Source organism: Phycodurus eques, chromosome 22, assembly GCF_024500275.1.
Source record: "Phycodurus eques isolate BA_2022a chromosome 22, UOR_Pequ_1.1, whole genome shotgun sequence".
Classification (NCBI taxonomy): Eukaryota; Metazoa; Chordata; class Actinopteri; order Syngnathiformes; family Syngnathidae; genus Phycodurus; species Phycodurus eques.
The window spans coordinates 7,820,693-7,848,485 of record NC_084546.1 but is presented as its reverse complement, the minus strand read 5'-3'; the positions used below and the strand labels follow the sequence as shown (position 1 = coordinate 7,848,485).

The following is a 27,793-nucleotide window of genomic DNA, read 5'->3' as shown; positions in this document are numbered from 1 at the left end:
GTTTAATGATGCTTAATTAACAAATGATAAATATTGCAGGCCATACTTTGCCCACCCCTGAGCGACACGACGAATCCTCATGCATCCGAGATTTATGTTATCCTTCAATGTGGGCCAATTGCGACGACTATTTGTTCAAGTTGAACTTGAAATTTGTCTCCAAATTTGGCGTGGATTCAAAACATTCACAAGGTCAACCAGAGGCTCGCGGCTCACAGTTAAAACAAATCAAGAGCACCCCAACATAACCGCCGGGCGTTTAATCTACGTCGGATGCGTCGTTGTCCGATAGATGGTAGTTTGACCCCTTGACCCGGATGTATTCCACCTGGCGCCCCTCGTCCGAATCGGACGCGCCGCACGAGCACAGTTGGTTCTCGAAGAGCGTCTCGATCTCCTCCAGGCGGCGAGCTTTTGTCTCGGGCAGGCAGCCGTAGACGAAGACGAAGCCTAGGAAGGCCATGCCGGAGTAGAGGAAGAACGCCCCTGCATGGAGAGGACGCCAAAACAAAAGAGAACAAAATGTCACTGTGGCACGTCAACACGGGAGCACACTGCTAGTGCCTTTGAACCTGTTTCCCCCCTTTCTCCCCTTTTGTACAAGCAAATCTAAAAAAACATCCTGAGGGCATCTCAACAGACAGACAGTAAAATACTTCTCAGCTCCTACACTGAGCACACTGACAGAAATGCAATGAGGCAGATGCAATCTTGTCGAAAGCCCAATGACATTTCCGGGTGTAATTAAACACCCCGAGTCGTAATCATCATAGACATAGACCTCACTAGACACGACAGCATGATCACTTGCTTACACTATATCAAATATTCGATTCCAAATGACGATTGCTTGTTTGTTATTGTGGCCTCTTACTGTATGTCTCCTTCTACAGGTTCACGTTGCCTTCAAAGACAGTATGAAACCATAGTTGTCGCCTACCCATCCCTAATGTTATGTCTGTCTGCAATTTCTTTGCTGTTTCCCCCCCCGGGCTGTGTTTCCAAGATCAATGATGAACCTGCAGAACATCTCACGATGTGTGCACACTCATCCCAATTATGAATCGATTGTCAGCGCCATAAAAGATCGATTCCTTCCTGCGCGAGGAGGAGAAGCCTGCTGTTGACTTGAGGAGGAAGTGGGAGAGGACTCCATGTACAGTAGTCACAGACATTTCCATCAGTCAAAAGTTCAATTAATAACAATAAAAATTATTATTATTATTGTTTTTTTTTTTTTTTAAAGGAGCTGACCGTAATAGGTGAAGTACTGGGCCAAGTGGAGGAAGGTGAGCGAGACCAGGACGTTGAAAGTCCAGTTGACGCCGGCTGCACACGCGTTGCCCGTGCTCCTCGCCCACAACGGGTAGATTTCAGAATTGATGGTCCACGGCATAGGACCCATTCCTAAAGTGAAGACATGTTATCATGTATCTGAAAAGTATTCACTGTGCTTATTTCAGTATTTTGTATGTGTGTTTGTGTATTACCAGGCGCGAAAGCAGCCAAGTAGAACATCAATCCCAGTAAGACGAGCCATGAGAAGGAGGTGGGGCAGTAGTTGTAGGCCCAGTAAGTGTGCCGTCTCATATGGCTGGAATTAGAACACCTAATGGCAAGCACATTGACAGGCTATGTATATCTTAAGAGTAACTCCCAACCTCTTCCCCCTGCTGGGTGTTTCATCCTAAACCCACACACAGCGTACACACCTGGATCCTGTGACTCACCTGCCCCACGCCGCCTGCTCCGCGGAGGCCCGATTGACCGGCACGCAGGAGGAGGTGAGCAGCGCCGAGCCGTTCTCGCGGTAGCAGAAGCCGCAGGCGGGGTCCAGCATGCACGGCTCGCACAGCCTGAAACAGTGGCGAAGAAAGCCCTCCAATCATATTCGTGAAAAAAAATAACGTGCATTTAAAACAACCACATCTCAGCTTGTTATTGGACTTCTGTGCTCATCACGGATTGTCCATAACGAACACCGTGTTCAAGCGTACACTCGGCACCAGGACACCCTAGGTCGCAGTTCGATGATCGACTTTGTGGTCGCGTCATCGAACTTGCGGCCGCATGTCTTGGACACTCGGGTGAAGAGAGGGGCGGAGCTGTCAACAGATCACCACCTGGTGGTGTGTTGGCTCCGATGGTGGGGGAAGATGCCGGTCCGACGTGGCAAGCCCAAACGTATTGTGAGGGTCTGCTGGGAACGTCTGGCGGAATCCCCTGTCAGAAGGAGTTTCAACTCCCACTTCCGACAGAACTTTGCTCATGTCCCGGGTGAGGCGGGGGACATCGAGTCCGAGTGGACCACGTTCCGCGCCTCCATTGCTGTTGCGGCCGACCGGAGCTTTGGCCGTAACTGTGGTGGCGTCAATCCCCGAACCTGTTGGTGGACACCAACGGTGAGGGATGCCGTTGGAGTCCTATCGGGCCTTTTTGGCCTCTGGGACTCCTGAGGAAGCTGATGAGTACCGGCTGGCCAAGCGAAATGCAGCTTGGCCAGACTTCCGGATGGCTTCGAGGAAATTCTGGTCCACCGTCCGGCGTCTCAGGTGGGGGAAGGAGTGCAGCACATGGGCTGTTCGGTCCCTGTACGACCCGAGTCAGAGTTTGGTCCGCATATCCGGCAGTAAGTCGGACTCGTTTCCGGTGAGGGTTGGACTCCTCGGATAAGCGGTTCGAAATGGATGGATGGATGGATGGATGGATGGACATCTTAGCCTTTAGTGTGCTAGCTTTATGCTAATGCTAACACATAATGGCAGATAACTAAACAGTAACAGTGGAGAGAAACACAGACACGAAAGGTTTGCTTGAAGATATTAGAAGCCCTTTTTTTTTTTTTTTCCCTTCCCCCCAATTTATTCTCACTTAGGCGCAAAATGAAGCCCCTGAGCAGCAATGTTCTTTCATCACGACAACAACACCTAATGGACTGACTGCAGCACGGTCGCGTTCCACACACAAAGATGAAGACGGCGGCCAATTAAAGAGATGAGTGCTTTTCGAACACCGCTGCGGCTTCACCGAGTTCACTTTGCTACAAGCAATCGCGCGCTGACGACCGACACGAGACCAACACGGACCTCCAATTTCTCCCCGTTTCAAGGGGCTTTGACTCGGGCAACAGGCGAGTGCCAACTATAATAAGCAATACGTAAGCATTACACTGACAGGGACCATTAGTGAGCTTGAACAAGCTGACGGTTGTTCACATCTCTGTTCATTTTCCAGACGTACATTGAATGTTCCAGGCCAATTTTTACAAGCATATCCTCATAATAATTACAAAAATCAAATTTAGGAACTACAGATCTCTTCCAAATATTTTAATAGCCTGTCTGGCATTATTAAATGAATAATGAATCCATCTTCAAGGGGAATCTTCATGTTTTATGGCACTTTTTTAAATTTTTTTTTTACAAAAACATCTACTATCAGAAAGTAGTTTGTAGTATTTAGTATGTCCGCTGATGTTCATGCTCTTTTACTTTTTCACTGTTTGGTGATTCCCCCATGAGAGTTCAAAAACTAACTGGTGCATGTGTCTGTGGGAACTTGTGCAAATGTGGTGGAACCACAGACAGACATTTGTTTAAATCTAATAATATATGTACTGCACTGCTTGATTAAAAAGAGCTTAAAATTCATTGCAGATGTCAGTTTTTTGGCTCAGTCGATGCTTGAACTTGGTGTGCGTGGACTCACTGATACTTGAGGCAGGTCGAGTTGGGCATGGAGGGGTCTAACGGGTGGAAGGTGACAGGAGGACTGTGCTGGGCTGACAGCAGGAAGCCCACCGCCAGCAAACACAAGCCGAGACAGGTGCCTGCACAATAAAGAACACCAAAAATTCAAGCTGCAAGCTGCGATCAACAGGCCCTCGCCGCACCCCCTTTTGTATGGCGACGCCTCAGAAATGATCATCAAACTAAAAAGATGAGGCCGTCGTCACGTCCGATACCGTCTTACCGACGATGCTGCCCAGGGTGAGCCTCCGCCGGCCCACTCTCTCCACAAGCCACACCCCTAGTAGAGTGAACAGGAAGTTGGTGAGGGTGGTGAGTCCCGCCAGCCAGATGGCGAGCCGGTCATCCCGCACGCCCGACATCTGCAGGATGGTGGCGCTGTAGTACCTGCAAACAAACAAATATACCGCAAAGTGTGATCCCAAAACACTTCAATATCATTTTCAAACTGATCCTAGAACGGTACGCTTTCAAATAAAATGCTTACAGATTATGGATCATTTCAGCAATACTTCTTTGACACCAATTATTTTACGATCCTATTGTAGAGATTTGGTGCCATCTTGTGGCATCTTGGGTGTTAAAATAGAGCACAAAAGAATGGAAATAGGTTATTTTTCGGCAAAACAAAATGAAGGATAGTTTCCCAAAAAAACACACTGTAGTTCATTGTTTAATAAACACAAATGCTACATTTTTATTAAGCTGCTTCTTGCCTCAAGATTTTAGCGAATCAATTTAGTGAGGCGCATAAGATTCAGGCAGGCTTTTATCAGAATCACTTTTACAGACAGCTTTGTTGATTTTACATGACCTTTTTGCAATACATCAGTAGTCTGTGCAGGAAATGATAGAATATCAAATAATGACCATCGGACAGGACTTTGAAAAATGTGCTACATTATTGATTTATCAACACACCTCAGAGTCACGACCCACGCAATAGATCCTTGCATGTTTCCATCAACATAGCACTCACTGATGTGTCAATAAAGGTCTCAAACCGGAGTCCTAAATTGAGAAAAACAGAAGACTGTGACCCTAGTCTGGAAGCACGGACATCTTCTCTTGCCTGTCAACGCAAAAAGTGACAAAACAAGACAGACTGGAGCGGGCAGGAAGGAGACGACAGGAAACGCTCGGAGCGACTGGATATTGAGATGGAAAGGTGAGGGAGAGCGGATACAAAAGTGTGAGAAGATGCCATTACCTTGTTTGGGATCTTTTATAACAACACAATCACATCTACAGCACCTGAACTTTTTTTTTTTTTTTTTTTTCCCCCCCAACTGAAAACCGATGTCTTCTTCTTTAAAAAAAAATAAAAAAAAGGCAAAAGAGACATCAAGAGCAGTCAATTTTAAGCATTAGCTGTAGGACACGGAGTAGCTTTAAGAAAGAACACACATAAATTGTTCCCATTGGATTGGGAAGAAAGGAGAACTTGTGCATAATGGATGAAGGTGTCAAAAGAAAATGGAAAATAAATGGACAGGAAATTGTGTTGTTGTTTTTTTCCAGAGGTGGGCATACGAGGCAGTTGAATATTGGGATGTGACCTACTTTTTTTGAATGCATGCACAATACTGTCACAAATCCGTATATATAATCACCAGCCTCTGAGTTGAAAACCACAAAGGAGGCTACTCATCATGCAATTTCTCACCCCTAATCAGGATCCACCGGCATTAAAATTCAATTAAAACGCAAGGTAATTGGGAGTGATTTTATTCACAAACTAAATGGCAAGTGCGGGGCCGATATTTCCCTCAGGGTTTGACTGAGACCAATTAGTCGCACTTTTTTTTTTTTTTTTTTTTTTTTTGTCCAACACCTGATAAAATGTCCAAAAAGGTTGCTTGTGGTGTGACTAACAGGGCTGCAAAACGTCATTAAATCGAGTCAAAACTCTCCAAAAGTGATTTGTGCTTTTATGGACACAAAAAAAAAAAAGAAAAACTGTCCTGATCATATCTTTTTGCAACCGCAACTCACTTCAAATCCGAAATGTGCAGCTTCATTCATGACATCTGCTCTAGCCGTGTATTAAGCGAATGAGAGGGTTGTGCCTCAGTGGAGCATGTGTACGTGCGTAATGCGCTTGTGTGTGTGATTAGAGTGATAAGGAGTACGTTCTTCATTAAAAATGGCTATTTTTGGTTTCACAGGACAACGGAGTGGAAGATTTAGCTGCTTTCGCGCACTTGTAAACACACAAAAATGAAACAAATGTGTAAAAACCCAAAAAGACAACAACCCTAGAATTTCTTACATTGTGCACCATTTCTCCAGTTTTGACATTTCCAACATGACATTTCTCCGTGTGACCATCTGTGAGGCCACATTGTCCACAACAAACTGCACACAAACACGCCAACACACTCTACAATGTGGACATCTAATTAAAATGTCGCATTATGGGGTGTTGCAAATTGGACAGACAAGGGCTTGGGTGACCTTCAAGTTCACACTGGATGAACTGTCACAAATGAACACCTAGATTTAAAATGCTCGTATGTCTCGTGTATAGTATAGATAACGTTAAAAGACGCATTATGACTTTTTATTCAGACAAGACAATTTCAAATTGGACATTTGAGGATGTCGCTTTTTGTGCCAGTACTGATGCAGATTATAAAGCTGTCAACCACGTTTCCGATTTTCAAATGATTCTGTATCGCAGATAATAAGATAGAGTCCGAAGAGAAACGCAAGCCCCAAATGGGATGGTTTAAAGATAGTTCCCAACACAAAGCAAAAACAAAAAACAAAAACAAAAAACAACCGAGCGATGGCACTTAACTCGAAAAACTCGCAATCGACCACTGCGTACTATCAAAATGCAATGGTCCCTTAAAAAATGCAATCTAGCAAGGTCATGAATGATAAACAGCGGGAGAACATTATTGTTATTTCACTGACATTATTCCACATGCTGTCAGATGAAACAAAGCCATTTACCAACCCCCCCCCCCCCCCCCCCCCCCAAAAAGGCTCCTCCTGGTATTAAAGGGGTGTTTTTGTTCTGATATAATGGGCCGTCAACCCGATACTTCAAAAAGACAAAACCTTTTTCCACAAAATTCACAAGACGACACACCTCATATATTTTTCCCCCCAGAGCTCCTGCGCTCAATATTTTAGAGGGTGTACTGCCTTGCAGGCTCAGAGTGGATCTGATTGTCATCTGCAGGGAGGAAAGTGAAGACCTCAGTCGGGAAACTTGATAATGACAAACCAGTGGGTTCACACGGGTTGACCACTTCCCCTGTCAGCCTCTCCTGAAACCTCCCCTCAAATTTGGTACACCTGACTCACCCAATTAAAAAAGAAAAAAGCATGAGCCCTGAACAGGGAGTCGAGTCAGGGTTGAGCCCTGGAAATGAAACGTAGAGGTGTTCCTTTGAATTGTTTTTTAGCAGTCGTGTAGGCTACGAGTCCAGAATGTTCAATATAATACGCTTTGAAAGCAAGGCATTAATGGTCATACATACCTGTAAATTAATTATGAATAGTAAGAAAATGAAAATGTTTTCCCACCTCTGGTATAACCAGCACATGGATAAATATATTGTGAAATTGATACACAACTCAACATTAACATCTTGAATTTCCTGGTCTGTCAGGTAATCACGCGGTAAACACCTTTTAACGAGTTGCATCTCGTAATCTTTGCAGACCAGAGAAAACGTTTGAACGGCAGTTGCAAACAAAAAAACAAAAACAAAACAATCTTTTGCACCATCGATTTGTGACAGGTACAATGTGTCACTTTGCTGAAACAAAAGACAAAATTCTCCTCGGCAAACCTGTCAGTCAGATTCTATTTTATTGAAGTACTCATTTTAGACACATACACACACACACACACACACACACACACACACACACACACACACACACACATGCCGTCGTCAGTGATGCACGTGTGCAGACAACACACACGCGTGTAAAAAGAGGAAAACAAAAAAAACTAGTACGAACGTGCACACACTTAGCCTATTGCCTTTGCTCTGACGGTTGCCAGGCAACAGCACATATCCCCAGTTTGTTTACAGAGACTGGTAATATAGATCATCTCAAAGGGGCAGGCGAGACAAACACAGATGGAAAGATAACAAGAGCAAAACAGGAAAGTAAAAAAAGAATAAAAAAGAAGGTGCTCGGTTCCTTCCCAGCTGCCCCTGGGTGTTCGTGATTTAATAGCGCGCCGCTAAACTATGTGCATCTGTCTCAATGTGTTTGGGCTGAATGGGAAGGATGGAGATGCAAAAACACACTGTGGCATTGTTTTTTTCTTTTGATTAAGTCTAAGGCGGAGAGTGGTTTCAAAACTTTATATCAATAAATTTAAAAAAACGCTGGCAACAAACAACATTTTGACATTATGGTCCCTACTCTGTAATCGAATACAAAATAAATTGAAACTAATGAACTGAAAGGTGATTATGTTCATCGTTGCCCACTTTGTTAGACATAAGCCTCTCGTCCCATGTATGTTTCAGAAATTATTATTTATTCAATACAAAGTGTATTCCCCCCCCCCTCCCCCTCCCATTTCTTTGGTCGATAAGTTTGTGTCAGGAATGAATGATCAGGCTGAAAATGAGTTCAATTTTGTATTAAGGCGATGAACAATTTATACACGAGAACTGGAGATCATTCACCAAGAGTCTTGCCAGAATGATCTGCCCTCTTCTGGAATCTGTCTTCCTTTATCTGTGCCTCACTATGCCCACAAAGTGTGGGGAACTTTTATCTGTTATCGAGCGCGCATTGCGGTGTTGCTATGAAACGGTTCAAAATATTCCAGTCAGAATGTGTATGAATGCTTTGCTCAACATATATGTAACCTTTGACAGTACAAAGTGTGGCGAAGATCGCCACACTTTAACGTGACGCTAACGGAATGATTTCATGCTTTTGTGCCTATTGACAATGTGCTCCTTTTTGGTGTGTGCACCATAGCTTAAAGGGCTATAACTACTGCAACATCAATGCTAGTTTCATTAGCCCGTTTATGGTGTGTTGCATTGTGAGTTAGCATTGAGCTAGCAGACTTCAGTCAGTTATGTGGTTTGGTTCAAGACACAACGCATAATACTCTTTGTGTTATGTTTGAACTTCAAGTGAGAATGGAAATAAATAGCTCGAAGCAAGCACTGGGCCGCTTTTTATTTATTTTTATTTTTTAAGAACTGTTCAGTATCTACTGCTTGTTGTGAAGTTCATCGCCACCATTGAGTGCTCGCGCCGGCGACGCCTTGCAGACGCTCGAGTGAGCTATAAGCGGACGTACTCACATGACTGTGTTGATTCCGGAGAGCTGCTGGAACATCTGGAGGCCGCAGCCCACCAGGAGTGCTCGCCGCGTGGGGGGGTAGGTCAGCATGCGCCAAATCACCGGGCCATCTGGATGTGTAAAAACAGCACAATTAAATTCACTTATAAGGAAATAAAGAGGTACCTTGAGTTACAATACACTGCAAATACTCCACCGCTCGAATGAAGTAAAACAAAAAACAAAACAAAAAATTTAAAAAAAAGGAGAGCCACACTCACTGGCCCACTTTTATCCATTTATTGTACGAGACAAACAGCCAAAGACACAAATACAAAATGAAAACACTCACAAGGAGCATGGAGAAGATGTTATCGCATGGAAAACCTGAATCAGAGTTCTTGATGTCATTCACTGGGCCACACATCTCTTAAAAGCCACATGTCAACATACACTATTGAACTACAGTGTCGTTAATTACACCTCATAAAACCAGTATATTTCTTTACATTCTCGTTTATTATGTTTTATTAGGTTGTTGTGGTTGTGCTAGTTTTTGTAATTTATAAAAAACAAAAAACAAAATGTGGGGGGGCTGGAATTTCCATTCATTTCAATGAGGAAAACTGATTTGTAAATGAATAAATTGAGTTGTCATGGAACAAATTAATCTCATAAATTAAGGTATCACTGAAAAAAACAAGGCGTGCGGCACGTTGGCCGACTGGTTAGAGCGTCAGCCTCACAGTTCTGAGGACCTGGGTTCAATCCCCGGTCCCGCCTGTGTGGAGTTTGCATGTTCTCCCCGTGCCTGCGTGGGTTTTCTCCGGGCACTCCGGTTTCCTCCCACATCCCCAAAAAACAATTGAAGACTCTAAATTGCCCGTAGGTGTGACTGCGAGTGCGAATGGTCGTTTGTTTGTGCCCTGCGATTGGCTGGCAACCAGTTCAGGGTGTACCCCGCCTCCTGCCCGATGATAGCTGGGATAGGCTCCGGCACGCCCGCGACCCTAGTGAGGAGAAGCGGCTCAGAAAATGGATGGATGGATGGATGAAAAAAACAAATCGTCCACCGTAAATTAACGTCTATTTCTCTTGAAGGCAGGGATTAGTACCTTTTAGTGGCAAGAGAGCCCCCTTTAAAAAAATGTTAAGTCAAGTTCTGTTCAGGCACTAAATCAGATGAAGAGACCACTTTAAGACCACTTGCACAGGAATAGATGTGCACTGAACAAATGAGGATAATTGAAGATAATACATGAAATAGTGTAACGTTTTGGCTCAGTGAGCTGTCCGTGGTGCTGATTGCTGTCCAATCAAGTCGCTTTTTGTCGTGTTTTTTTTTTTTTTCCAGATGCGCTCTTTTGTCGAAGCCGGCATCGGCCGTTCCGCCTCTCAGCCCGATCTCCGGCCAGCATGCCAAAGCAAACCCTTTCCCCTGGGAAGCCAACGTCTTCAAAGCGGACAGACAAGGGAGAGATGAGGCTGACGAGACGCGGAGGATAAAAGTTGGACCCATGAGGGCTGCGCATGTGAAGCCACACATCCGCACAGTGATGCCGTCGAAAGGGGAGCAGCTGTGTGTGTGAGGACTCTCTATGGAGCAGACTCCTTCAGCAAGGAAAGCCCAGATTCACTCAGCGGCACACTTGCACACAGACTGTGCGTGTTTGCATGTGTGTCTTGGGGAAGCATCATCTTTTGATTGCTTTTCACTGAGAAATGCTGAAAGCAACTTTATAGGCATTCAGAAGCCAGAGACGTGAGAAGCACTTTTCTCTGATGCCTTGAAAGAACCCGTTCAACCCATGTAAAACATTCACTTGCACATTTAGAACTTGACTTAACATGCATTTACTTACACATACACAAAATAATTGTGTTTCTATTTTACATGCATTTTTCTAAATTATTGCTTGACTACTTAGGTTTTTTTTTTTTTTTTTTTTTTTGCTGTGTATCACCACGTTCGCAATAAAGCCTTCATTCAGCATTCGACAACAACAAAATCCTTACAGTTAATTTAAGACAGATATAAAACCCACTGTGATGTTTTTAAATGTTGTTTTCCTCACATGGATTGGAACATTACATTCATAAATCTGAGTGATTGTACAAAAATGCTGCAAATATTTCCCATGAGCCTGCTGTTGTATTTTTATGATTTTTTTTTTTTTTTGTATTAACACCACGATTTGAAGAAGTGCTCTGACCGCAGACGGCTAAAATAGAGGAAGCGGTGCGTTCATGGGCCAGGCCATTTCCTTTGGCGCTAACCTGGTGGAGAATGATCCCTTGATTTTCAGCCGACTGTTATTGGATTAGCTGCGAAGGATATCTCGATTTATATCGCTGGGATCAACTATCTGCAGAGAGCTATCTCATGAAGAAGTGCTTCATTGACTGCATAAACACACTTTATCAATCATGCAATGTTCTCCTTCCCCCCTACCCAGACAAATAAGTGAACTCGATAGCATAAGACACACGTGCTAAGACTGAAGTTAATGCACAAACAGAGACGCATACAAAGCTTCATTTCCTCACTGGAGCACCACCCTGCTGTAATTCAATCAGATGAGATATTGAAAGCAACTGGATGGGGGTGGTGGGTGAAAAAAAACAAAAACCCAAAGCCAAAGCCCCAAGCGGCACTGAAATAAGTGACATTGAAACCCCTTCTTACTTGGATTTCGTTTACGGTAACGCTATGATCCATCTTCCCCACGACACCTCAATTACGTGACAGGTCTTTCGGTAATTTCACGAGTGCTTCTGATGTGTAGCGTGAGGGGCCTGTGGAAACCGCCTAGCTAGCTTTACATTGGTTACCATGGTTTCCATAATACACTAACTGCACCTATAACCAGAGGTTGTCGAACTTGACTGTTTGACTTATGACTTGCTTAACTCAAGTACTACTAGGACTTGCTCGACTTGACTTTTTAGATTTTTGCCACAGTAACTTGCTTAAAACTAATAGATTAAGACGTGTGAATTACTTGTGACTTACACATGTGTGCGATTGACTAAAACCTCAGCTGACAACAGTGACATTTACATTTACAGTGCCAATTTATTTAGACATTTACATCAATGGACTCTCTATTGGAATGCCTTATTTGCACCGGATCAGACAATACTAAGGAGAGTTTGGATAAGAAAAGGCTGTATCTTTTTCACCACAAGGAATCTCCTATTATCGCTGCTCCTTTCAGGAACCACCCCAACCCACACAGCCAATTAAAGAACATGTTGAGCCTGTCAGATGTTTGCATCTGCTGCATGTTAATGAGGACAAAATCAGATTTCCATGAGCATGAGAGATAACTGATCCTCGTATTTGAATGTCAAAGTGTGGTATGTTGGTCGCGGAACCTTTTCGATGTGCAAACGAAGCACAGGAGGACCTTGCACCTGACAGAAAATTGCTGCAATCAAAGACAGAAGCCTTCACAGGCATCCTGTCGCTCTCCCGTACTCCCCTCCTAATTATTTCTCCCACTCGTCTCCCCTTCTTGTCTTGACTTATACTCGCACATATTCAAGAGCAGGTCTCAAAACTCATGCTTGGCGGTCAATTCAGATATTTCATTGGTTAAAAGAATGTATGAACATAAAAGGTTTCAATAGTTATGAAATGGGCTACTATAAAACCCTCTAAAATGTTTTTTTTGCAGGTAGAAATTCATTATTCCAAGCTGCAATTACAATATAGCAGACACAAATACTCTTTAGAAGGTGTGATTGGTTGACTGGCTCAAAATTCCTTCATCCATGCATGGTCTCCTGACAGCCACATGCGTAGGAAGGAATCATGACAGATCTGGCTTGCTCAATTATTCAGGAGCTGCTTAAAGGGAGGGGGCCTGAAGAGTGAAGAGTTTGGAGAAAGTCGCTCTTTTGTACTCTGGATCCCTGAGGTTTTAAAGCTGCCTAACTATGGAAAAAATGGATAATGCCCCCCATCATCCTTGTTAATTCGGATTTTTTCCCCCATGAAAAAAACCCCAAGCTTTTTGAGGAATATCTGTTGGCACAACCCCAAGCACGACAAGCTTTTGTTTAATTTCAGATCAGCAGTAATCACTTGCTTTTCTGCTACCCGGAGGAACTCTGGTGCCTATTGGTAACAAACATTATGAAAAGGCCCATTAGTAAAGCCAATATCACTTCATGCCTCTCCTCAGCTTCCAGCATCTGCCTATAGTGGTCAAACTCCCTCAATGGAGGACAAAAGTGAGACGTATTTCTGTCTTGGGGGCTTCATACATGGTAAGCATAGAGTACTTGTGTATGACTCCTGAGGCACCCCACTAGTGCAATTACAGTGCGTCAACCATTCTTCTATCTATCGTCACAAAGCTCCTGCTAACCGAGCTGCTAACTTACTCTGAGCGTGCAAAAGGAGCACTGGTCTCATATGCAGTGCACAAATTATTTTTTTTTTTTTTTTTTCGTAAGACCCATAGTATTTGCATTGCAGTTTTGCCCAATTCCCCACTATAGACGTATGATAGTATGGGAGGTTGTGAGTCAGGTTTGACCTTATTTTTTTTCTTTATGTGACTCACTCATGAAAGTACATTTGGATGAAAAGCAGTGTTGACAGTGATGCCACACTGTGTACATTTGTAAATAAAGCCAAACACGAGTGACTAGAAATTGAATCAATCTTTGTTCAAATGATAGGTGTCAGACCATACTGGCAAATGGCTTCAATGACTCAAGCAGATGGCGCACATATTTGAATGGCGACAATCTGCAAGCCAGTCTGTGAGAGGACATTTTCAAAAAGCAAAGTGATTGGCAACATCTGCTTTTCAAAGAGCATCTCTGACTGGTGGAAGACGCTTGCAAGCCATGCGGGGAGATAAGTGGGATGAGCATTATTTTTAAAAAGATGACCTTCGTGGTGACTTGAATGAGATCTTGATTAGTGACTAAATTCCTTCCATATTCTGCTGCTTTTCTGGAGGCGGCGGATGAAGAGAGGTCATACTATTATGTCTCTTTCTTTGTAATTTATCTTGGAGAGGAACTTGACTAAGCCGACAAGGACACAGGGAGCAGATGTCTTTACTGCAGTATCCCAATTTTCTCTCTGCGTGTACAGTGGTGAATCGCGCTTCTTCTAAATGCCAGTGGAAGATCCAAGCAATTCAGAAGACAAACTCCTGGCTATGCTGAGGGAAGGATGGAGTTATGCAGCCGTTGTATTGACAATGCTTTACTTTCCTTCTCTCGCAACATAAGAGTCGGTTATGAATGCCATACCTTAGCCATAACTGCCTTCTAGGTGTATTAACAGCACTTGTAAATACTCCTAGTATTTTCTATGAATTTTCTGCTTGCAATTTGTTTGGGTGCATGTTCAGAATTGTTTACAATGTGTTTAAAAAAGTGTGTTGTAATACATTTAAAATGTGTTTAACGTGCATGGGAGGGGATTATAAGGTCTCTCTATATTGCAGATTTTCATATACTGTATTGTGGTTGAGTCCGGTATGTATCCCGCTGCGATAAAAAGGGATTCACTGTATACACATAGTGGAAAGTTTATTAGCTACACCAGCACGCTTCCTAACATTCAATATAAGGGCCGAATGATCGTTTTGTAGTAGTGACATTGCTTTGCAAACTTCTGAAGGTTCCAAAAAGTTTAGAAAGCCTCCAATTAGTAATGTTAAGTTGAAAAAAAAGGCTGTTTGAGAGAGTTAATAGTCCAATTAATGGCTTACAATAGCACAGCAGAGCAGGGGCAGGAGGTAAATCTTCTTGCCATCAACAACAGGATGTAGCTATGTTTAATGCAATTGGCTTGAAGCACCCCCCCCCCCCCCCCAACTAAGGTAAAACAACCACACGCTCCTCAATGCGTCTTGAGCGCATCGATTTTGTTCAACAATACAATAATGAACACTGAGCACCCAGAAGTGCCTGCTAATGTGCAAAATATCAATGCCTTTCTTCGACTGTAATGAATAGGCCATTGATGCTGGGTAGCAGCAATATTGCACTGCACAAAAGATTCATCCGGAGCATTGAAATTTGGCTCAGTGCACCTCCAACTGTAAGCCAATTACTCGAGCAAAGATGCAGATAATTCCCTCCTCTCCCTTCGCCTCAGCTATCGTAGTCTTGCTCTCTCCCCTAACGCAGCCTGGGTGGTGATTTCCCAGTTGGGACTCCTTATTTTCTCGTCCTCCACAATGCATCCTAACCACTGCTGTGCAAACTTGAGTCGTTTTAGCAATCAGAGCATCTGTCCGCATGGAAGCAGTGCACTTGTGGAAGCTCGTTTGGGTTCGTTAAGGCTCCATTAAAAGAGGCAGAAAGTGAGGAGAGGGAATGGCAAAAGAAGATTCCAAGGCCTCGTTTGAGACCTGTGGTGCACGGATCCATGCAGAAAGAAAATCATACAAAAATAATACGTTCAGACAAGACTACTTTGAGCAATACTGCCACGAAATGAGCTCCGAGCACCAGCAGGCAACTCCAAAATAAATAGTGACGCACTTCACAAGCACAAGATTCAAACGCAGAACCTTGCAACTGTGAGGCAAATGTGCTCGTTTAAATAAATCAAATGCCAGTTTCTAAATATTGCACATTAGTTTCCATGCAAAACTGATTTCCATTGAGAACGTGCTTATTCATGACAAATACCCCAGCGGGAAGTCCTTACGTTTTGTCATCCCCAAAGCGAAGAGCAGCCGTGGTCTCATTATCATTTCTGTGTGGATTTAAACAGGCTCGGAGCCCACGCTGGAGTTTCATAAAAATGCTCAAACACTGTGAATTATTAATAGTCACTGAGAGAAATAGAAACTCCAGTGGAGGGAGACGGTAAAACTCACCGACCGTATGAGGATGCGGAGTGTGCGTTTGCGACGGTGCGTCCAGAATTGTGAAACGAAAGACTTCAATTTTGTTAGCGTTTGCCAAACACAGCACTCAACAATCAATCTGACATGATGCAGTTGTTTCTCCTCCAATTAGAAGGCAAGACTCAATGAACTGGTCACATGCAGAATTGTGCAACATTCAAAATGCCAAAATCAATGAGATTGTTGCTTTGACAAAAGCTCAATCGGTCCAGGTTGTTCGCTCAGGCGGAAATGTCCGAGGTGAAAAAAAATCAAAATAAAATTCAATAGTGACCTCGTTGTGAAAAAGGAGTAAAACCATTACCGCAATGTTGTGGAATTTATAGGCAATTACAAACGTTTTGGGTGGGTGTGAGTTACCTGTGAATTTCCACGATAATAAATTTATAAATGAGAGTATGTTGATATTACTGAGTTCAAAACTTAATAAAATGACAACTAGGAAAGTGGTAACTAGTATTTCTTCCTGGTTGCGAAGTGGCAACATACACGCCAGCGGCCTTGAACTTTTTTCCCAAATCAAATCATTTGTAAATTTATTTTGAAGGGTAATGTCACGTTGTCAAATGAGTTTGAAATGATATTTAAGTGATATTCTTATAGACAATTATATGAAAAAAAATATTCACAAATTTCTGTCATGATCTGTGTTTCTGCTGACGTTGTTGTTTTGGTTCGATTTAGTTTTGTTTCTTGTCACATGTTGTTTTCCTGTGTCCCTCATTGATGGCTTGTCTGCTTGTTAGGTTTTCATGTCCACTTGTTCTCCTCAGCCCTGTTCCTCGTATCAACCAATCAGCTCCACCCAGTCACTGGATTCATGTTCAGGTATGCCTTGTTGTCCCGTTAATTTGTTTGTATTTAGTTCCCTGGTTTCTTTGAGTCTGTGTCATTTCAATGTTGTACGTTTTGTACGTGACTTTACTTGTCACCTTTCCTGTAGCCTGTAGTGGTGTGACAGCAATCGTTGCACAATATTGCTCCTCCATTGTAATTGGAGCAATGCCTCCCATGACCCCCCGCTATCATTCTAGTCATCCTCAACAACAATCCGTCCACTTCCTTCAAGAAAATGAAGTGACCACTCAGGCCTTCTTTCTTACTGCATCATTCAGGTAGCAAAACAATTGCAACAATGCCCAAAAGTGACATGCTTTAACACTTAAAGTTAACGTTCAGACAATAATGCGAATTGACGAATAATACTCAGTGATCATCAGTTTGTGATCATCAGTGATCATCAGTTTTCAGATCATCTGCTTTGGATTCAGGTGCCATTTCCAGTCTGAATACTATTGTGCAGGTCTGCCATTTCAAAATAATACTTCCATCATTATCAGATTCGTAACCTGAAGGACTTTTACACCTCGGTGAAATCGCTGTGAAGTTTGTGTGTGCGTGCTTGTGTGTGTGTGCGTGCAATGGGCAGACAAGGATCAGCGGATGATGCGCGCTTTAATCATCAGAGGTGAGGATGAGCAGGGAAGTGTTGTTCCCATGGTAACGGGCATGTCAGCGGTGGGGCGTGGTGAGAACATGCATGCCCGCACGTGCTTTTTTCATAAGTAGAGTCTTTGGCCAATCACATTGGAGGATTTTAGGCTGAATGCCTCAGACGCAAAGGTTAATTGCGGGGCTTTGTGATTTGAACTGTTCTTTTCCTATCAGAAATGTGCAGGAAGGAATTAAAAACATTCGGAAAATCAAGCTATTGTTCAGTTCTCTGCTGTATTAATGGTATTCATGTCTTCTTGAAGCCATATTGGAGAAACATGCTATGGTTCATAATTTCTTAACAGAATCCAATTTCAACACACTTATGATACAATAACGTGCACAAGCACCAGTAGAAAGTTTACCTTGCATCATCTTCCACCAAACATTATGGCAAACTTAAAATACAATATTCTTCCATGAAACAGTATATGTGACCTTCATCTCAAACCGGTTTTGAGGTTAAGGTCAGGACATTATAGACGTAAACATCTTTAATGCAAAGAAGGATTTTAAAGGGCCCTCTAGCACACTGAGGGAAGTATAAAAAAATAAAGCAGGAAATTTAAGCAGCAAATTAGAGAACCAAAATAGTTCTACCCTGGAATCAATGTACTTTGCAATGTAATTGCTTTGCTTTAATGGCTCCTGGGGGTTAAGGCGGACCTCCACGTTCACAAACACACACTATAAACCAAGTGACAAAACAAAAGAAAGGCACATTAAGTACCTAAGTGTTTCCTGTTATAATAATGCAAATTACAGGCATGGCTAAATCTGTCACAAACAAACAAATATTAACCGACAAGATCCTATTGAAACAGGAAACGTTCCAACACAGTTAACTGCACGAGTCGACCTGACAATACTGATGGGAACTGCGGGAGGGATGCCGAAATGAAAAAGAACCAGCTGAGTACACAATGAGCCTGCTCCAACCGCGAGTGTGTTTTCACACCGGTGTGTGTATTGGCGTGCGTGTATTTGTGTGTCTGTGAGTGTAATGAAGGTTCCTCTTCACTGCAGGCCACGCGGCCCCAATAGGATGTTTGGATGGCACTCCTGGCTGACACATGGTGTTCTCAGTTGTCAAAGTTGATTAGATACGGGATGAAAGTGATTCCCTCGGTGCTTTTCGGTGACTGGTCACAGCACCGAGGGATGTGTGTGTGTGTGTGTGTGTGTGTGTCTCTGTCTGTGTGTCCGCACGGGCCAAGTATAATTCGGTAAAAGTACGATTGCTGGATTACTGATCACGGCGATTCAACATTTTCATTCATGTCGAGGCCCGCACGCATTCAACATGTTGTCGAATTAATGCAAGGTGAAAAAAAAAATCCTTAATGACTTCGATGCCAGTGAGGTAACATCGCAGAACGCTGCCCGCGTTCAGGGGGGGTTTAACGATGTACAATTAAGATGAGAGTCAGATGTCAACAACATCCCACTCACACTGATGATCACAAAAGCCAAGAAGCAGGTTTCCCTTTTAACAACCACAGCAAACTCGGAAAAAGTGTGTGAACTGTGGTGTCCGTTTTGTCTGTTCCTTTTGCCTTTTATGAAAATGTTTCAACACTTGTTGTCATTCGATTGAACCTCAGTTGAATTGTGGAGTGTGACACCCGACACAGACGTCGAAGAAAGCCACGGGCACCAATGAAAGTCAAGACAGCACACCAGTAAAAGGAAAAAAAAAAAAAAAAAAAAAAAAAAAAAAAAAGTTACCGTCTTAGAGGTCTAACAAATAACATCCTTTTTTAGCAATAATAAGAAAAAGAACCTTGATTTAAGAGCGACATTATTGCGCACATTCATGTTTGTACGCCTGCTGGCTTCGCTGGCTTTCCTGAGACGACGTGTGAAGAATGTTTCTTGGCAGAGTCGAGAACAGCAGGGAACGCTTGGCAGGAACATGTGTTGTGTGCATGCACAGAGTACAACATTTTTCCTTTTGGAGATGCACAGACTTCACCTGGATACCGATTTATCAAGTATGCGTTACAATCTTTGGTTTTGCGCTAAATTCAATGACAGTAGTGGTTGGATACGTACAAAGTTAAATACAACTGAGCAGTACATAGGTGGCGAGTTACGTGTATCGCTAGAGGGAGCCCACGTGGACCACACTCCGTGAATCACGGAACGAAAGGCAACACGACAACCCCGGCCCTCGTCTCACCTCCTCCGCCGTCCTTCTCCTCCTCCTCGATGCTGTTCTTGATGCCGTCGTACTCCTCGTCGATGTTCTGGTTGCCTCGTATCTGGCTGAGGACGCGTCGGGCCTTCTGGGTCAGCCCGCGCTGGATCAGCCAGCGAGGGCTCTCGGGCAGGAAGAGGAACCCCACAAACTGGAGCACAGCGGGGAGCACTGACAGGCCCAGCATGTACCTGGAGAGGCGGAAACAGGCCGATTAGATCCATTGTATCGGATTTCGATGGTTTTGACAGGAAGCTTTCAACTGGTGTCGAGCTATTTCCTTACAAGCGACGGGTGGCGAGTTACGTGTATCCTGGAAACTCTTTTCATTGTTGTTTGTTTGAATGTCATTGTTTTATGTTGCAATGCCTTAATGTGTAAAAAAAAAAAGGGCAAAATTAGCAGGGTTTTTTTGGGGGGTTATTCTTCCTGATTTTTTGATCGTTGTAATGTGTGAATGCGTAAAATAATAATCGAATCGCCCGGGCCCTTAATTCAAAATACAGCAGTACACATATCAAGACATTCATGGGCTGTATGCATGTTTGAGTTCTGCACAAAGGATGTCAAATCCAAACTACAAAGCAACAATTTGCAGTCGAGACAGAACAGACTCACCCACCTCCAACACACACACACACACACACACACACACATACACACCCACAAAGCTGATTCGCTCAATGATTATAGTGAGAGAAAATAATTGCTCCATAAAGCTCTCTGCTGCCACTTAAGCGCACAGTCAGAGGACAACATGTTCGGACAAAGGGGCTGCTTGGAAATCCAAAACTAGAAGAAGAATAAGAGGAATAATAATAAGAATATATAGAAGAATAAGAGGAGAGAAGGGAGGGAGCAAAACACTAATTGGAAGGAGGCAGCAGCCGTGGAAATAAAAAGAGCAGCACGCACGGCGTGCTGACAGGAGCGCCTAAAAAGACTTTTCTTCTCTTGCTGAGGCAAAGGCATCAAGGAGAGCTTCACGGCAATTTATAATTCAGGAATTTCTCTAATCGGCGACATCAGGGCCACACGCGAAGAAGAAACGACGGTCTTTATCTACGCTGACATTTCACAACTCAGCATATAAACACTCTACATGGGCTTTTATTCTGACGAGGAGAGAGGTGGAGGGAGGGGGATAAAACATCAGATACGAGAGGGTGTACAGTATGGTCCAAATGTGCAGACGTTATCGGTCGGCTCGTGGATATTTTGACATTTGAGTTTGAGCCTGAGTGAGATCCTCTGGCATTTGATATCATGGGATGATAATATCACATATCATCCATGCTGCACGACTATATGAGATTCGTCGGGGGACTCTGGGCGTCATTTCTTAGCAGTCATAGAAGCAGTTCTGACCTCCATCCGTCATGCTGCAGGTAGCTGAAGGCGCCGTCCACGAGGCTGGCGGTGAACTGTCCGCCGGTAATGAAGAGGGTGTTGACGGTCACCAGCTGACCGCGCAGGTGAGGCGGCGAGGCCTCGGCGATGTACACGGGCACTGTCATCGAGGCGATGCCTGACGAAGAGAGAGAGAGGTCAAAGGTGAGCTCAACAAGCTCACAACAATTAGCTTACAGCAGAGGGAAGCCAATACCGCCACGAGTAATGCAAGGCAAAAGTTCGCTTTGCGTCCGGCGTGGACGCACCATTATAAAACCAGAGAAACGGCAAGGTCAGATATAATCACTCAAAGTAGTGCCGCAATCATACAAACTGTATATTGTACGTATAAACCTTCGTGCGGGAGAAAACTTACAACAGAAAAGAAAAACACATTGCAGGAAGCTGTCCTGTGCGGGATGTCTTCAAGACAATGTGAAACAATATTCGGTTTGTCCAACTTAAGGCAAACTCGAACAAGAGTATGGACGCAAGACCACCGTGTTCTGCAGCTGGCTCCTGATCAGCCCTATTAATAGCCTGCTTGCTATGCTCCCACTCTCCCATCTCCCCCACAATCACCACCATCATCATCCTCATCCCTTCTCATCGCATCCCTTCGTCTTCTTCTTCCATACACCGCACTCCCCTGAATGGCCTATGTGGCTACCTGTTGCTATGGCAACCCTGTCTCAGGAAACGAGCCAGGCCGTCTCCAGTCGGGTACCGCATGGTGGCGGCTTTCGGGACGACAAATCCAATAACAGAGCGAGAGCGAGACAGAGAGAGAGAGAGAGAGAGAGAGAGAGAGAGAGAGAGAGAGAGAGACAGAGAGAGGAGGATTTAATACTCCTCTTGTGTTTTCTTTCCCTCCAAAGGAGCCGCCAGAAAAGATTTGTCATCCTTGCATTGTGAAAAAAAAAACATTTAAAAAAAAAAACAACGACACCTATGGAGAATTTTTCACATCGACTCTGATGAATACAGCGCAATGAGGCAGTCCTACATTGATCACACAATCAATAGGTAACTATGCTAACTTGCCACAACATTCACCCAACCAAGCCGTACGCATTTCACCGGGGCGACGGACCGCCCATACGAGTGAGGCGCTCCGACGCGAAGGTGACGAATGATCGTGTCCGTTTCACTTCTTCTCCCAGAGAAAACACGGACAAGCCGATACCTCTGCAGACGGCAAAAAGGTCAAAAGTCACTTGACATTTTCAGCCGTGGTAAACGAGGGAGCGTGAGGCTGTCTCTTGATGCGTCAACACCATTTAACCGTTTTCTCCTTGGATTGCATCAAGTGGCTTGTGGAGAGAGGTCCTATTCATCTTCCTCTGGAAAAACACGACTATAGCGGTGGTATTCATTGTCTCTGGTGTTCACATTGTTGTTAAAGAGATTCAGAGACAGTTCCGAGAGAGAGAGAGATTGTCTTCCTAAACTGCTCTGCCAAGCCTCCAGGCACACACACACACTTGATCAGAGGCAGATAGCTCACTCTACCCTCCATCACTGACAGCGAGGATGGAGGAAGCTAATTAGGGTTCGAAGACGAGGCGGGCAGAGTGAAAAGTCTCCTGGATAAAGAAGTCGTTCGATCAATAATGAAAGAAAAAAATCGCCCCCCGAATGGTGATTCAATCCGGCGGAGAGAAATAGAATATTATGTCCAGTCCGAATCAAATTCGCGAAGTTCTGTTTCGTCTCAAACGGAGTTTAAATGAAAGTCAAGGAGATGAAACAGCAAGTAGCAGTGCAGAGACATCAATAATCACGACAAAAGTGCCTGACGCAATGTTTCATATCTTCATAAAAATGTATTAAAGAAACCTTAATTGAGGTATTTATGTGGTAACAAAGTTCCAGTGCACTTAAAGGGGACATATTGTGGAAAATGTACTTTTTCATATTTTGTTTCCAAATAATTGGGTCTCTGGAGTGCCTGTCCACCCACAAGTGTGAAACTTAATAATCAAGTAAGTCTGAACTCCTTTGCCTTTTTCTGAAAATGCATCTTTGAGTGAGGTGGTCTTTGTGTTTGGTGATGTCATGCAGTTTGAAAAATAAATGCCTTTGCATTGTGTCAATTGGATTATGATACACTTGTCCTCCCCCTTTATCCTCCCACCCAATCAACTCCTGGCTTTTCTCTGGTAGCCTTCCACTTCCTGTAATTTGATAGGTCGCCTTTACTGTTGTTGTCTGTTAGTTTGAGCTTTTATATGACTTTTAAATATCCGGCTTGTAGCCATGAAATGCAATTCATGTTGTGGTGATGTTGCTCGTTTTAAAAGGCAAATTTGGACCTGAACAAGTCGAATCCACGCTCCTTTTTATTTGTGATATGCAAAACTTCTCTCAGGATAATTGACTCCTTTCAAGACTGCTACATCAAAGGATGCAATCTTCCCTTGTCAATGCGATCGCAAGCCAACAACGGTCCCCCCCCCCCACCCGCCCCCCCATGCTCGTGTAAAAGGTCATCTTAAAAATAACTGGCCAGGAGATGACTAACCAGAGGCCTTATATGAGGAGAAGCAATAGAGACGACCGTGGCTTGCGGTCTGATCGGATCGACTTTCCCTGACCTTTTTGGGGCCGGTTCATTTCAGAAATGCTAAACTGTTGGCGTTTCGGTTTTGTAATGTAAATGCGAGAATGCAATTGACAGTCCGGGCCCAGAATAATAGCGCACAGTGAAAAATGTTTCCTTAATAGCATCTCCGGCGGCTAATTGCGGTGCCAGAATGTATTTCCTGTTCCATCAAGGCCTGGTTCATGCGTGCTCGTGTAATGAATACATCTGCATGGGAAAAGATGTTGCTGGAGAGGAGCAGAAGATAAGAAATTAACAAGCAAAATGACCTCATGAAGGACCTGGTGATTAGTACCCAGCAAGTTGTCCCCCACCATCTGCAAACAAACAGCTTGATTGTGTACATGTGTATATTCATCTTCATTTCAGAACTGTTCATTTGCAAGAGGCAAGATGATGAGCACTTTTCATTTTCACTGTAACTCCTTTTTTAAGGAAAGAGCCATCGCTGATGATGATTTGTGAGGAAAATAAACATTTAAAACAAGCAATCAGTTTGCCAATCCATCCTGGAAAATGACTTCTGTGCACTTACTTTGTATGCAGACAACAGTATTTGGATGAAAAGTACATTTGATTGCTTTTTTTTTTTTTTTTTTACCCTTCAAATGGTTTGGATCCCACTTAACTCTTATTACAGTTTATAAAAGAACAAAAACAGTCTGCATTTGCTCGCTGTATCTGTCGCGTGCTCTGCATATGGGAAGTCAGTTTTGAACTTTTTCTCCCTTCATTACGCGTTGGTACCCAAGTAAATCTAATAAAGTACCTACTGATGATAATGGCAAAGACACCGAGTTGTCTAACAGCCTGAGGCATGCGGCTTGATGGGCACGAGGACCAAGCTGTGTAATTAGCAGCTTTGCTAATTGCAAATATAAAGGGCTGGAGGAGGAGGAGGAGGAGCAAACAAACAAGTTCCACTCTGTGTGTGTAAGTGTGTGTGTGTGTGTGTGCAGGGAGTGGCGATAAGGGACAGAAAGTCAGAAGCTTGCTTCAGAGATTCTGATTGGCCGAGTGCATTTACCCTGTAAATGCTCAGTGAGCCGTAATCAAGAGGGGAGTGGGCTGTACGCGGCCCGCAGGCCATACTTTTCCCACCCTTGGTTGTATTTATTGTACTAACCTGACACAAAGTGCAGCTTTCTGGTACGCGCTCGATGCTTGTTTTTTTGGGGTTTGTTTTTCAAATGAACTGACATTAAATAGAAAAGTTGGCTTTTAAGAAAAAATAATATTAGTGGTGGTGGTGGTTTGCGATTGTTGATAACTTTTCACCTCTTTATTAGCCTCTCAGTCAGGCATTTGAAGGAAGCGGCCAGACATTTTGTAAAAGTATTTGTTCCTCAATTATTATGACAGTAATCCCTCGTTTATTGCGAGGGTTAGGTTCTGGACCACCCCCGCAATCGGTGAAATCGATTGCGGGGGTGGGGGGGGGTTGGGGCTCGCCATTCTAGCTAGGACCGGCACTTCTCACACATACTGACTGTTGAAAGATGAACACACGCACACTGCATCATGCAGGTTCACAATGTTCTTGTTCTTGTGACGTTTTCTTTTTTTTAAATGAATTTTTAACCTTACATTCTTTATCTTTTGAAAGGATTTTTTTTCTTTGATTGCGCACGCGAGAAACGTCTTGATCTTGAATCTATTTGGAAAACTTTTTGTCACTTAAGGACACTTCAACAGTAATCACGCTGATGACAAACAAACATAAGGTGCCAAGAGCTTCTCACCGAGCCCCACTCCAACGACGAGCCGCCCCGCCAGGAGCACCTCTTTTCCGGGCGCGGTGCTCAGCACGATGCCGCCGACGGTGAAGAAGAAGCTGGCCAGCAGGATGCACACCCTGCGCCCGAAGAGCCCGTTGAGGAAGGCGCCGAGGAGGGCGGCGACGGCGGCCGCTGCCACAGTACTTGAGATGAGCACCTCCTGCCACAAGGCGCTCAGCTCCATCTGCCTCTTGAGCAGCAGCATGGCCCCGGAGATCACCCCGGTGTCGTAGCCGAACAAGAACCCCCCCAGGGCGGAGAAGGCGGACAGGACGTAGACAAAGCCCGGCGTGACATCCTGCATGAACTGCTTGCGCGCAGCCCTCTCCAGGTCGCCGGTGGATGCGGAGGAGGGTCCCGGGGCGCCCGCGGAGGAGGCGGAGGACGCAGAGGACGCGGCCACCTGCAGGCTGCTGACGCTGGCGTTGGACGGAGCCTTGATGAGACTCCGCTCCCCTCCGTCGCTCGCTTTCCTCCAGCGCTCGCCCATCAGGTTGCTCATACTCCGGAGGTTGTAATCATGGTCCGCCTGCTTTCGCGACATAAGGGATGCGCAACTCCAAACACTTCAGGAACCGACGCTTTTCTCCGCTTTAGTGTCAACTGAGCGGTCTGTGCGACAGAGCTGCCAAGTTGCGCGCATCTCCTCCCTGTGGTCCTGATGAGACAGTTGGAGAAGATAGGAGGAGTGGAGCGGATCCCTTCGTCATCGGGAGCGTCGCCGTGACGCAAAGATGTCTTATTTTGAACGTGTGATGCAAGAGTCAGATGGAGGGAGGGGAGGGGGTGGGGGGGGGCTGGGGGGGGGAGTCGTCATTTCACCCTCTGTGTCTGTGCATGGCTGCCAAAATAGAAACAGCACGTGAGGCAAAACTCCATTAACAGTCTCAAGTATCATTCATCTATTTAATATTTTAACATCTTACTTCAAGTGTTTAATGCAAATGAAACGGTTATCATGTAGCATTTTAAATACATGTATCTTCTTAGTGTTAATCCAATTGTGGCCTTATCTGGAACGCAACGTGAGAATGCTGCCCCCTGCAGGATGTACCCTGTAAAACGTGAACAGCATTTTACAATATTTTGCAATATCTTTTCAAAGTAAGACTGCATTGTGAATTTTATTATGAAATCACTATTTTACTCACAGTAAAGTACTCCGTCAAGAATTGTATTCATTATATCATATCATTTTACTTTCACAGTAAAATACTGCGTTCGATTTTGATTGAGAATGCCGGACAATTTTCTGTTCTAACAAAAAATGACTCCATAATTGCAATGCTTGAATGCTGAAATTGTCTAAAGACAAGTAAGAAACATACTGATAAGCCTCTTGTATTGAATTGTATGTTATTACACAGTACCTAAAAAAAAATGCTTAAAAAATGGACTCATGTATATAAGGTACAGTATACACCAGGGAGAAAACACTTTTGTAAAAATAAATAATTATTCAATCAAAATTTTATTCTGTATTCATAATTAACTATAATGATGGATGGAATTAACCACCTCGTTAAATAAATAGGAAAATTTTAATTTAGTGTCAGTATTTTTTTTTTAATGAGATTTCTTTTTTTTTTTACAATAAATCAACTCATTATATAATTAGATATATGGATATATGACATGAGTAAATGCTTTTTAATTTACCAATTTTTGGACGGGTGGCAAAATGAACACAAGAAAATAATACAGGACTCTTAAAGTTAATTATACATATATATATATATATATACCTGTGTTTCCTCACCTTTATTGAGCCAAGGCACATATTTTCCAATAGAAAAATGGAATGTTAATTGTACTTTCTGCCATCTAGTGGAAGCACATGCAATTGCTCTGCCTGTCACTACATATCGCTGGCACAGAAAGATGAACAAATTATTTGTAGTCAATCGGCGCAATGGTTGAAGAAAAGACTGACGAAACACATGCAGGCAGCCAGTTCTCAGCATTTCTGATTCAATGATTATAAAACGTGTCCAGGATTCCAGGAAAAGCCTTTCTGCCGCTTATGCTAACAGACCCAGCCGACATACTTAACCGTCATTATTGTCTGCCCGCTCTCCTATTGATTGGTCCGGACACACAGTACAAGTAATCTCTGCGGACAAGAGGCGTGGCTATACGACTGCAGACGAATGACACAGATGCACTCTGGAGCCAAGACAACCAGCGTGCCGACCGCTGAGTGCGAAAATGGAAAATGGCCTGATAATGGGCCATGATTGGGCCCAGAAAGGAGGGGGAAGGCTATAATGGGGTGGGGAACTACAGTAACCTTTTGACAGTCTCATGGTTGGGATGACACAAGATTCAATAAATTGAACATGGATCTGCCTTGAATGTTTCCAATATGTGGAGTATGATGATGTACACTAATACTCAAGTCAAC

At 43.8% G+C, this 27,793-nt stretch overlaps 1 protein-coding gene across 1 annotated transcript; it reads right to left on the bottom strand.

Annotated features, from left to right (window-relative positions):
• Positions 1–168: 168 nt before the first annotated feature.
• LOC133397243 (proton myo-inositol cotransporter-like) lies at positions 169–26,102 on the bottom strand. Its single transcript, XM_061667889.1, has 10 exons — positions 25,354–26,102; positions 20,983–21,142; positions 19,597–19,805; positions 9,053–9,161; positions 3,973–4,136; positions 3,709–3,829; positions 1,731–1,856; positions 1,491–1,609; positions 1,255–1,407; positions 169–486 (listed from the first exon to the last, which is right to left on the bottom strand). Exons 1-10 carry the CDS (start codon positions 25,931–25,933, stop codon positions 260–262), a joined length of 1,968 nt encoding a protein of 655 aa, XP_061523873.1. The 5' UTR covers positions 25,934–26,102; the 3' UTR covers positions 169–259.
• Between the last annotated feature and the right edge of the window lie 1,691 nt (positions 26,103–27,793).